Source organism: Hylobates moloch, unplaced genomic scaffold, assembly GCF_009828535.3.
Source record: "Hylobates moloch isolate HMO894 unplaced genomic scaffold, HMol_V3 SCAFFOLD_2, whole genome shotgun sequence".
NCBI classification, from domain to species: domain Eukaryota; kingdom Metazoa; phylum Chordata; class Mammalia; order Primates; family Hylobatidae; genus Hylobates; species Hylobates moloch.
The window spans coordinates 47,715,610-47,728,880 of NW_026652277.1; the positions used below are offsets into that span (position 1 = coordinate 47,715,610).

General features: G+C 37.2%; 1 protein-coding gene across 7 annotated transcripts in view; it reads left to right on the forward strand.

Moving 5' to 3' along the window:
• WDFY3 (WD repeat and FYVE domain containing 3) overlaps positions 1-13,271 on the forward strand; it is a 303,349-nt gene that overhangs the window by 106,068 nt on the left and 184,010 nt on the right. For all 7 annotated transcript variants that reach the window (XM_058433183.1, XM_032146792.2, XM_058433198.1 and 4 more), the window contains one exon: positions 6,054-6,264. In XM_058433183.1, the coding sequence (XP_058289166.1) occupies positions 6,085-6,264 (180 nt within the window). In that variant the 5' untranslated portion in view covers positions 6,054-6,084. The remainder of the gene's footprint in view (positions 1-6,053; positions 6,265-13,271) is intronic.

A 13,271-nucleotide genomic window follows, 5' to 3' on the forward strand; every position in this document is an offset into this window, starting at 1 on the left:
CACTGAGCTCCTGTTTAAAAAATTATTCATTCTGGCACTTGTTTTTGAGACAGAGTCTCACTCTGTAACCCAGGCTGGAGTACAGTGGCATGCTCATGGCTCACTGCAGACTTTCTGTCTCCAGACCCAAGTGATCCCCTCATCTCAGCCTCCCTAGTAGCTGGGAATACAGGCATGCAGCACCATGCCTGGCCAATTTTTGTATTTTTTGTAGAGATGAAGTTTTGCCATGTGTCCCAAACTGGTCTCAAACTCTTGAGCTTAAAGGATCTGCCTGCCTGGGCCTCCCAAAGTGTTGGAATTTCAGTTGTAAGCTACTGTGCCTGGTCTCTGGCATTTGTAAAAGAGCAACAAGTCAGACTTTATTCAAGACCATCATGATAGATGTAGGGATCATTCCAGTGGGGTTTGCAGTGAAAGGGAGAGACTCGGCTCAACTTGGAAAAGAACGAGGAAAAGTGGTCATGTTATAGCCAAGTAGCAGGGCTGGGGTGGGGGGGAGTCAGTGGATAGAAAATTACTGAGAGGAAACATTACGGCTTCTGGCTAAACTGACCTAACAAGATTTTTGCTGAAGGCAGGCCAGGGTGATCAGACATCCATCACCTGGAGGATGGCGGGAGATTTGGCCACCAGTCAGATATTAGGATGGGAATTCTGGCTAAACTTACTTAGCAGTTTTCTAATTGGACAATGTAGAGACAAACACTGAAGGCCAAAAGCCAAGCCTAGTTGAGAAGAGAATTCAGAAGAGTCTAACTAGAGTTTGGTCAAGGAGAGAATCTTTGTCACTTTTGGTTGTTTGGTATGTATCCTTTTGTATCTGATAAAATATTAAATAACCATATTGCGATAGCTTGGTTATATATAGTGAGATAGTATTTGTCATAATGTGATCATGTGTATTTTTAAAATTAAAATGAAAGTTGAGGCCAGGTGCGGTGGCTCATACCTGTAATCCTAGCACTTTGGGAGGCCAAGGCAGGCAGATCGCTTCAGCTCAGGAGTTCGAGACCAGCCTGGGCAACAGGACGAAACCATGTCTCTACAAAAAATACAAAAATTAGACAGGCATGGTGGTGCATGCTGTCATCCCAGCTACTAGGGAGGCTGAGGAGGGAGAATCACTTGAGCCCAGGAGTTCGAGGCTGCAGTGAGCACGGTGATTGCACCACTGCACTCCAGCCTGGATATTAGAGCGAGAACCAGTTTCAAAAGAAAAAAAAAGATTTATGTATTTCAGAAAACTCAAAAAAGATTATTTTCACGTTCTGATTGTTACCTGATGCCAAATAAATAAACATGCTAACTAGAGTCACAGTTTCCAAGTATTTTATAATTTAAAATTGATACCTTAATATAAGTAAGCCTGGTGAAGGCCACTTAACTGGGAGTTGGAAGACCTGGATTCTCATCCAAGTTCTATTTCACTATCGTACTTTGAATGAGTTCTTATCTTGGGGGCCTCTCTTAAAGTTAGGAAGCAATCCCATTTGCAATAGCAATAGAAAGAATGCAATTCGTAGAAATAAACGTAGTCAAAGAAGTGAAAGACTTGTACACTTTAATAAAGCATTGATGAAGGACATTAAAGATGACATTGATAAATAAAAAGATTTCTTTTGTTCATGAATTGGTAGAGTTAATGTTGTTACAATGTTCATACTACCCAAAATGATCTGTAGATTAAGCGTAATCCTTATCAAAAATTCCAATAGCATTCTTTTTTTTCTTTTTTTTTTTTTTTTTGAGATGGAATCTTGCTCTTTCACCCAGGCTGGAGTGCAGTGGCATCATCTCGGCTCACTGCAACCTCCGCCTCGCAGGCTCAAGTGATTCCCTGCCTCGGCTTCCTGAGTAGCTGGGACTACTGGTGTGTGCCACCATGCCCAGATAATTTTTTGTATTTTTAGTAGAGACAGGATTTCACCATATTGGCCAGGTTCATCTTGAATTGCTGACCTCAGGTGATCTGCCCACCTCGTCCTCCCAAAATGCTGGGATTACAGGCATCAGCCATTGCGCCTGGCCTCCAACAGCATTCTTTACAGAAATAGAAAAAAAAAAAAATCTTAAAATTCACATGGAACCACGAAAGAACCCAAATAGTCATAGCAGTCTTGAACAAGAAAAAAACTGAAAGTATATTTCCTGATATCAAAATATATTACAAAGCTACAGTAATCTTAATAGTATGGTGGTGGCATGAAAACAGACATATAGACCAATGAAATGGAATAGAGACACCAGAAATAAATCCATACATTTACAGTCAGCTGATCTTCAACAAGGGTGCTGAGAACATGGAATGGTGAAAGATAGTCTCTGTAATAAGTGGTGTTGGGAAAACTGGATATCCTCATGCAGAAGAATAAAATTAGACCTTATTTTACACCATATACAACAACTAACTCAAAATGGAATAAAGACTTTAATATAATACCTGAAACCAAAAACTACTAGGTAAAAACAGGGAAAGCCTCGTGATATTGGTGTAGATAATAATTTAAGTACATAAGGGACCATGCAACTCATAGCAAAACTCAAATAACCTGATTAAAAAGTGAGAAAGTACCTGAGTAGATATTTCTCCAGAAAAGACATACAAATATCTAATAGGTATGTGAAAAGGTGCTCAGTATTAATAATCATCAGGGAAATGCTGATCAAAACCACAATAAGATATCCCCTCACACCTGTTAGAATGGCGAGAATGTTGGCCAGAATGTGGAAAATGGGGGACTCTTGTACACTGTTGGTGGGAATATCAATTTATATAGCCACCTTGGAAAACAGTTTAGAGATTCTTCAAGAAATTAAAAATAGAATTATCTTTATGATACAGCATTTCTGGGTATATTTCCAAAGGAAATGAAATCAGTATCTTGAAGAGATGCCTGCACTCCCATGTTCGTTGCAGCAGTATTCACAAAAGCCAAGATATGGAAACAATCTGAATGTGACAGAAGAATGACAAAGAAAAGGAGATAATGTATGTGTGCATGTGCAGCACACACAGTGGAATATTATTCGTCCTTGTAAAAGGAAGTGCTGTCATTTGCAACAACACAGATGAACCTTGAGAACGTTATACTAAATGTGAAATAAACCAGTCATGCAAAGACAAATACTGTATGATATCACTTACATGTGCAGTATAAAATAGTCAAACTCACAGAAGTAGAGAGTAGAATGGTGGGTGCCAGGGGCCGGAGAGAGTGGGAAATGTGGAGATATTGGTCAAGGAATAGAAAGTTCTGGAGATCTAATCTACAGCAATGTAACATTATTGATAGTTGATAGTGTATTGTATACTTGTCATTTGCTAAGAGGGTAGATATTACATATTTTCACCACAGATTGTTTTTTGAATGATAACTATTTCAGGTGATGGATATATTAACTTGACTGTGCTGATTATTTCACAGTGTGTATGTATATCAAAACGTTGTGTATTTTAAGTGTATGCAATTTTTATTTCTCAATCTGTACCTCAATAAAACCTAGGAGAAAAAAAATGGAGAATTTTCTCTTCACTCCGTTTTTGTGAGTTGGAATCAAGAGCAAATGAGATGTTCTGTAAGTTCTTTGAAACTCATTCTAAAGACAGAGAATGATTCTTGACCTTTTAAAAAATGATTTAGACCCCTTTGAAAGCTGAGAATCTGTTAGAAATTTTTTTTTTTTTTTGAGACCGAGTCTCGCTCTGTCACCCAGGCTGGAGTGCAGTGGCATGATCTTGGCTCACTGCAAGCTCTGCCTCCCAGGTTCACGCCATTCTCCTGCCTCAGCCCCCTGAGTAGCTGGGACTACAGGCGCCTGCCACCACGCCCGGCTAATTTTTTTTTATGTATTTTTAGTAGAGATGGGGTTTCACCGTGTTAACTAGGATAGTCTCGATCTCTTGACCTCATGATCCACCCGCCTAGGCCACCCAAAGTGCTGGGATTACAGGCGTGAGCCGCCATGCCCAGCAGAAAAAAAAAAAACTTTTTTTGAAGTGTTGGAGTATCATGAATCCCCTAAGTCCTATCCACAATCTCTAGATTATCAACTCTAGCTACAGGGTAAGGAAAAGGAGCAGAACTATACATAATCTAAAATGTTAGCTAATTTATAAAATTTTTATAGTTCACTTCAAATTTAAGTTTTGCTCTGGGGATTTCCAGGACTGTAAATACCAGCACATAGTAGGTTATTTGAACATATTTGTTGAAATATTTATATTTGGAAGACATATTTTTCAAGAATAAGATACATTGGACATCTTTGAACTGGACTAACTTTTGTTATTTTGCAGATTAAATGCGCCCCCCAGCCCTTTGCCTATGCATTAGCACTGTTTCCAGCAGTTGGGCGCTTGAGAATCTGCTGAGTGCTCTCTGCACAGTAGTCATTCAGTGCAAACAAGCCATTGGCAGAGTTCTAGACAGAATTTGTCTGACTCCTCTTCACCTGTGATTAGTTACATCATGTCCTCCTGTTAGCTACAGTGCCTCAGCATATGCCCGTAGTCAAGTATGGAATTCACTCAAAATTCTCAAGGGCAAGTGTGTTTGAAATTCTTGTTCTTAGTTTTAAAAATCAGTAGGCAGATATTTAGTAAATAAAACTCTAACCTTGCTGTAGTCCTTCATTTCTTAAGAAATGGCATACTGGCATAGGTGGTTCTGTAGCAAAATTAAAAATTAATCTCAGGTGATGCCTGCTTTTCTGTGGATTAAAAAGTAAATGGCCCTTCATCCAAATTCTGCATACCCGGAATGTCCTCCCAGCCTTCCTGGTTCATTTTGTAAGATATACTGTTTTTGTGTCTACACTTAGCCAATTGCTGGCATCGTTAGTAGTGGTTAAAAAAGGGGTAATGATGCTTTCTGAAAGGTTACTGTTATTGATTCTGTGTATAGTTTAACTCAATGGTTAGTTTGTATATTTTTTTAACTGCAACTCCAGCAAGGGATACATTTTGCATTATGATTCAGTACACATTCATACACCTTTATCTGAAATAAGCTTCATGAAACAAGTTATTCTTTTCTTATCTTCTATTTTTTTCTATTTTATTTCACTTCTTTGAAAAATGCTCATCATTATCCACTAAATGATTTAACATGACTTACCAAACTATAGTTTTAGAAAGTAGTCTTCAGTCACATGATCATTTTCACTGTCCTTTTATGATTTATAAGATAAATTAGGATAGTATTGTATTCAATTTGCATATTTTAATCTATAAGATACACTGTTCTTCAGGTACTCAAAGTATACTTGAATTTTCTAGCAAAAATAAGTAATTATAAATTAAATAACTAAAAATAGAAAATTTTTGAGGTTTTGGGGTTTTTGACTGTCTTAGATGTTTTGAGATTTAGGGTAAAGTTTGTTTTTTCATTATTTTTACATTAACCATTAAGAAGTCTGTTAATAGTTTTGTGATCTCTTTATGTTTTTATTTTATTTATTTATTTAAAGACAGAGTCTCTGTCACCCAAGCTGGAATGCAGTGGCGTGATCTTGGCTCACTGCAACCTCAACCTCTCAGGCTCAAGTTATCTTCCCACCTCAGCCTCCTGAGTACTTGGGACTATACGCGCACACTATCATACCTGACTAATTTTTGTATTTTTAGTAGAGACAAGGTTTTGTCGTATTGCCCAGGCTGGTCTCGAGCTCCTGAGCTTGAGCCATTCACCAGCCTCGGCCTCCAAAAGTGCTGGGATTGCAGGTGTGCACCACTATGCCCAGCGCCTTTATTTTTGAACTTGATATGACTAAACTAATTGGAAACATTTGTTACTTGTCTGATTAATGTTTTACATTTTATACAAATTGTGGCAAAGTGAGTAGGAACTTCCAATGCTGAGATTCGTAATTTGCCCTTCAGGGGGATTTATCAAATTTTGCTTCTCTGTCTTTTCTGTTTAAAGAAGTAGAAAGATATATTTTAGACAGAATTTTCTATTTTGCAAATTTCTTATAAGCTCTTACATGCATGCTTGACCTAGTCAAGATGATGATGTTTTGACTGTTCATGTATTGACATTTTCCTACAGAATTAGAAGTGTGTCTCACCAACCAGCCAAGATGAACATGGTGAAGAGGATCATGGGGCGGCCGAGGCAGGAGGAGTGCAGCCCACAAGACAACGCCTTAGGACTGATGCACCTCCGCCGGCTCTTCACGGAGTTGTGCCATCCTCCCCGGCACATGACTCAGAAGGAACAAGAAGAGAAACTGTATATGATGCTGCCAGTGTTTAACAGGGTAAGGCCAGGTTGCCAGACACACACCTTCTGGGACTGGGGGGCACTACAAGAATCTGAAGGTTACTGGTAAGCCATAGGTAGAAAAAAATGATAGGATGAGTTAGTTTTTAAGAAGTTTGGTCAGAATAAACTACATTTAGTGAGACTTTTTGATTTTTAACAGATAAAGTACAAGCTGTGAGCCATTGTCTAAAATGGCTCTGTTACATTTGAGTTTTGGAAGAGGAATAGATTGTAAATTATCAATTGTGTTATTTTCTGTTATCTGTTGAAGTGATGATTTTATTACACCAAATGGTGCAACTGCCCAAGCCCTTTGTATACTTTAAAAAGTCATTACAATTTGCTGTTGTTTAAGAGATGCTATAAGAGGATAGTTATAGGCTATAGATAATTCAAATAGAGTTAATGTTTTAATATGTTTTATAAATTACATGTAGCAATCTTATTGGGTAGTTTTAAAATAACAATTATTTTAGGCCAGGCACGGTGGCTCACGCCTGTAATCCTAGCACTTTGGGAGGCCAAGGCAGGTGGATCACCTGAGGTCAGGAGTTTGAGACAAGCCTGGCCAACATGGTGAGACCCCATCTCTACTAAAAATACAAAAATGAGCCAGGCCTGATGGCACGCGCCTGTAATCCCAGCTATTCGGGAGGCTGAGGCAGGAGAATCGCTTGAACCCGAGAGGTAAAGGTTGCAGTGAGCTGAGATCATGCCATTGCACTCCAGCCTGGGCGACAAGAGTGAAACTCTGTCTCAAAAATAATAATAATAATAATAACTTTTTTATGTTTATCAAAAGTTCACAAATACATCATTTTAGAAAGTCAGATAGTTTCACAGGCTTATAGGTGCCCTCTTGCTCTTCACCACTAATTGCTGCTGCCATGAAAAGCTTTTAAATAACATACTTTTACTGCTGTTATGTAGTTTTAATTGACTTCCTACTGAGGAATATGAGAATTAGCTTTTTTACTTCCTCTCCCTCCAAACCATAACATACATACATACATACACTCATTCATACATGCTGCCCTCCTCATCCTTTCCCTATAGTTATGCTACTTGTGTAAGCAGTATTCAGTGTTTGCTCTCTACTGACAGTGATATAAATTTAAATTTATTCAAAGATGAACCTTACACTATACTACCTTTATTTTTCCATTACTATAGAACTTGTTTTCCTCAGACTTCATAACTGTCTCAATTTCTTTCTCTCCATGTCTTTGTTTCTTGGTTTCCCTTCTCTTGCTCTTTTTCCTCCTTCTCTTTCTCTGTCCCTCGCGCATCTTCTCTGCCTTGCCCTGTCTGTCTTTTTTATCCTGTGTCTCCCTGCCTTCCCGATTCCATTTCTTTCTTCCTATCTCTGTCTCTCTCTATGCCTTTCATCTCTCTTTCTCTTTCTCCATCACTGTCTTTCTCTCTTTCCTCCCATTTCTCTCTTTATCTCCTCTCTGTCCCTATTTCTCTCCCTGTCTCTGACTCTCCCCTTTCTCTTTTTCTTCTCCCCCCGATCTCCCTTTTTCCAGATCTAGCTCCATGCCCCTGACGATGCCTTTCTCCACACCCACCCCCTCACCCTGTGCCCCAATCTCTGACTGGCTCTGTCCCCTCTAGTCTCACTTGTTGCCTATATTATTTTCTCTGTTCATCTATCTTTTTGTGTGAAATTTTCTAGGCTCTTCCTCTTCTCATTGTTTTGAAATTTTATTGTGGCTTCAGCTTAATCTGAAAACTTGTATTGTTCAGTCTGGGTAAATACTCTGAAAGATTTATTTGAGAATATTCTCCCCTATACCTTATATGTTCCTTTGTTTTCTCGACCTCTGTCAATCAAACATTAGCTCTTTTAGAGTAATGTTGTGCTATTAATATCACAGTTTTAATTTCCTTGAATTCTTTGTTGTTTTATTATTATTTCATTTTTTTTTTTTTTTTAGTATGTCTCATGTTCAGTAGATAGACTATCACTTAATCTCCAGTGTTTACATATCAGTATTCTTGTCTTTGATTTGTGGTGGTATCTCTCTTCTTCCTCGTAAGGAACTAGACTTCTAGTTGTCTACTGCACTGGGGAGGAACAGTCACCTTCAGTTTCCGGGCTGTAAAATAATAATAATGTCAACTTTATTGGGTCGTCGTGAGGGTTAAATTCATATAATATACTTACAGCACTTAATAAGTGTTTGTCCCAAGAAATGTGTACCTATTATTGTTATTATTGTATCTATTATTGTTTTCGTTACGTGAATCTATTATTTTTGTAGTTGGGAATACTAGTGAAACGGAATGAGTGAGAAAGAGTTGAAAGGGGGCAATAAAAGAATTGATTAGTATTGACGGCTCAGTGAAGGTTGGAGATGATAAATTTATACTAAACCTTATCTGTACTGGCCTGTGTGAAAAAGTAGAGAAAGCAATACCTGGTTTATTGAGACTGAGGTTTTTATAGGCTGATAAGGCAGAAGGGCAAGAGTGCCAGGAAGGTTAGTTTACATATCACCCATGAGCTTGTGTTGGATACAACAGAAGAGGATAGAAACATTAATGCATTTATAGAATGTACATTTCCTTACTTATGAAATAATAGGATAGATTATCTGCTGAGAATGATAGAGGGAGGAGATGGTAGAGTAGGAACGTGAGGAGAGGTGGGAAAAGGTTTAAAATAGCTCTTTTAAAAACGGGAGGGAGAACTATGACAAGCCATTGTTTTAAGCCCTATTCAGGGAAGTTAGTAATTTTTATTACCGGGAAGTTAATAATTTTTGTTACCCGGAAGTTTGTTTTGTTTTTAAATCTTATTTTTGTTTTACTTTAACGTCATGATGTGCTGTTGGCTACTGAGTAGTTTGAGGTAATTTCCTTCTCTCAGACTTAGGAATGTTTACAAGGTACTGAGAATGTTTAGAGCAGTTAGGGGAATTGTTCTTGGCTATTAACATGAATTATTAAGTAATAGCCTACATATGTATGTATCCCATGTATTTTATCAGTTAGGCTTCTGCAGCCTACTAGACTAGAAGAATCTTATTTTGTTTTTTAATAAGTAGATATGAGATGCCTTTAGTAATTATTCTCTATCTACCTATAATGTTTGACTTAGTTATCTTATGTCCTATGTTATTGTCTTATTAACTATTAACAAATTCTCTCAAAAGTTTTTAATTGGTTGATTAGAAACATATGTGTATGCAATGCCTTAAACCTCTAATATAATGAGTGATTTGAATATCACAAAGGTTCATTAAACTCTTAACTAATGAAAAGATAGAAAGTTATATCTGTACCATTGTGACTAATTTGAAAAATGTATTATTTTAAAAATAATTCTTATTAATTGGATATAATTAATAAACTAAAATTGTTCTTAGATGCCATTTCCATTAAATTTAGAAATATATAGCCATATCTATTTAACATTTGGCCATTTGTGCTTGAACATTCTCCACTAGTGAGAAATACCTATGTTGAGTGAATAGCTCAGTATGTCGCTAGAGCCAACCAGTTCTTACCATGATTGCTAAAAAGGAATTGCAGTGTTGATTTTTGAGACTTTGCTTGATTAGAGCTAAATGGTGAACAAGCTGTTAGACATGGACATCTAGCTACAGACTAGTTCTTAAAGTATGCTTAACAGTGTTATTTCAGTGCATAATTTTTGCCTTTGAGAGACATGGGTTGGGAAATGACATGTATTAAGTCTTTTTTCTGGGCCAGGTCTCATGCTGGGTTCTTGAAATGCCTCCTGTTGTCTTCATTACAGTCCTACAAGGAGGCTGCTATCTTCCCTCTTACTGATTTGCTCAAACTGAAAGATTATGGTGAAGTCTGAAAATAGCTGAATAATATTTATTCAGCATTCTTAAAAATAATTAACGTTTAGTCCCAAGAACAAAAGCTGACAAAGAAAACATTTGGTTTAAACTTACTCAAAATGAGTAGCATTTTAGTTTTCTAAAAATTCATAACTGCCACTGTTAATTACTATAGTATTTGTTATATTTTCCTGTGTATTTTAAAATGTAATGTTTACCAATTAGGTCTTCTGTAAGAAACTCCCCTTATTTTTTAACTTGTTTCCAATTTATGTTTGAGAAGCATGTAAATGTAATACAGTGTCCTTTTTTAATCCCTTACAAATTATTGTTATTTTTTAATTTGTTGGCTTAAGAGAGAGGTCACCCAAACTTAGAACCAAATAAGAGAGAGATCAGAAGGCAGACAGGTGAATTTTTTTTTTGCAGCTTTATTACTTATTACATAATACCAATACAGTTGATACTGGACGATGTGACTTGGGTCTGTGCAACAAAGGACTTGCTGAATTCAGCCCTGAAATAGTCATGTTTACTTACCCAGTCACTGGCAGAACTGGACAGTGGCAAGCCACAGCCAGAGCAGATGAGAATGCATATTCTCATGAGGCAGGCAAAGCCCAAAAGGAGAGGACGGGACTGAGTTAGGCATTCTGTTCTTCTGAGACTCTCATCTGATGATCCTTCTTAGAAACAAAAAGAACATAAGATAAATATTTCCCTAATCATTTGTATTAATTGATAAGAAATCTTAACTGATTTACCATATGAAATAATGCAATTACATCTTCATCGTTAATTTTTTAAGATTGTTATTTATAGCAAATTATTTTAGGACTAATGATGGTCCATAGTCTGACTTAATTTTAGATATAACACATATTTAGGAAACAAAAGCCTCCATTTTTAAAAACTTTGTAAACATTCCAACCTCTCTTTTATTGGTCATATTTAATATATTTTTATTGAATAGCACTATTCAGTAACAAGTTGATATTGAGCCTTTATGAATGCCATTAGATAACACCGTTAATTTGTTTTCCCTGAGTGCCAAAAATATTTGGTTGAAGAGGTGCCAGGAAATCTTCTGAAATCTATTTAGGTGGATATTAAAAATGATTATTTTAAAAATAAGTCAAACCATGCTATTTTTCTCTAAAGATGAACACTATGCAAAGTTACAGTGATAGGGTTCATGCACAGTTTGAGAAAAATATAGTACTGAGTGATTAAGAGCCTGGCTTGGAATCAGATAGATAGATGTCTTTTTAAATTCTGTCTGTATTACCTCCTGTTTTAAGTTCACTTCTCTAACTCTTAATTTTCTTAACTGTAAAATGAGGCTACTAGTAGAACCTATTCTGTAGGATTTTATGAGACTTAAATGACACCAAGTTCTTGAATAGTGCTACGCAGATTTTAAATGAGTATTATATGGTAATTGTTGTTATTTCTAGTGAATTTGCAAGAAGGCATTTTTGTTCTTCAGTACTGTTTTTTTTTTTTAAATCCGTTATGAATTTCACATATCTATTCTAGAATCAGCCCTTTTGAGTTTAATGTGTTACCAGCTCTCTTGCCCAGCTTTCTTCCTCTGCAGAACCAGAAATTTTTTGTCGTTGTTTGTTTGAGACCAAGTCTGGCTCTGTTGTTGCTCAGGCTGGCGTGCTGTGGTACCATCTTGGCTCACTGCAACCTCCGCCTCCCAGGTTCAAGCTATTGTCATGCCTCAGCTTCCCAAGTGGCTGGGACTATAGGCATGTGCCACCACACTCAGCTAATTTTTATATTTTTAGTAGACATGGGGTTTCACCATGTTGGCCAGGCTGGTCTCAACTCCTGACCTCAGGTGATGTACCCACCTCAGCCTCACAAAGTGCTGGGATTAAAGGCATGAGCCACCGTACCTGGCCTAGAACTGGAAAAATTTGACAAGTAGTCAGTACTCCCTGAGAGTGAGAGGTAGAATCTACACCTTCTGACACCCAGCTTCATGCTGCATTCTCTTTGGCAAACATTTATGTAAATGATGGAAGCATTGTCTAGTTGCAAGAAATACCACTACTTGTTGAAAGTAGTGAAAACATACCTAATATTTTTAGATTTAATTGTTGAAGTCAATCACAAAAACTACACTATTTTCTTTGCTACCTTATCCATTCAGTATTATCTACAATGTCAGATTCATGCTTTAGTTCCTCTGTCCCTCCAACCTTATCTTGTACCATTTTTCCTCTTATACAAAATGCCCCAGCTTTATCAGCCTCATTTTCATTCCTCTACACCCCAGAATCAATCTCACTTTGCGATCTTTGCACAGCTCTGATCTCACTGCCTGCAACCCTCTTTCCTTATCTCTTTGGATTGTAACTTTTCCTCATTAGTCAGTGTCATCCTTTGGCACCAGTGTCACTTCTTCAGAGAGACCTTTCCTGACAACCTTCTTCCCACCCCAGGCATTCTCTTTCAGCTACCCTGTTTTACTTTCTTCATAATACTATCTTTAAATAATTTTAATTTTAAAATCAACTTATTTGCCAATGGTCTTCTGTGCTAAAATGTCCTGTGTTTCATGAGCACAGGAATCATATTTGTTTTATTTACCTTTGTATTCAGTACTCTTCGAACATTGCCTGGCATATATACTAGGAAGTCAATAAATATTTGTGAGTGAATAAACCTTATTTAAGAAGCAATGCTTGTTCATTTCAGATTAGCAAATATGACATAGTCTTTTTCTGTACTACTGATTTTGGGTTGATAAATTCAAGCCAGTTTTATTTATCTTGTGAGAACATTTCTTAGAGGAAATAAAGCAGTAAACATCAGGATTTGTGTAAAAAGTTACCGGCATTTTCAACAGCATATTATTTACCCAGCATGAAGACTGGTTGAATAATCATATCCTTACAACTGTTCAAGAAATGAGCTATTGGTTCCGTTTAGTTGTCCTAATAACTATTAGCAATAAAATACCACATACTAATTCTTAGGAGCAAAATATACATTGATACACCCTGAGTAATAGGAATATTATAAACATCTCCGTTAAAAAACTATGTACTCAGCCGGGAGAGTTGGCCCACCCCTGTAATCCCAGCGCTTTGGGAGGCCGAGATGAGCAGATCACCTGAGGCCAGGAGTTCGAGACCAGCCTGGCCAACATGGTGAAACCCCATCTCTA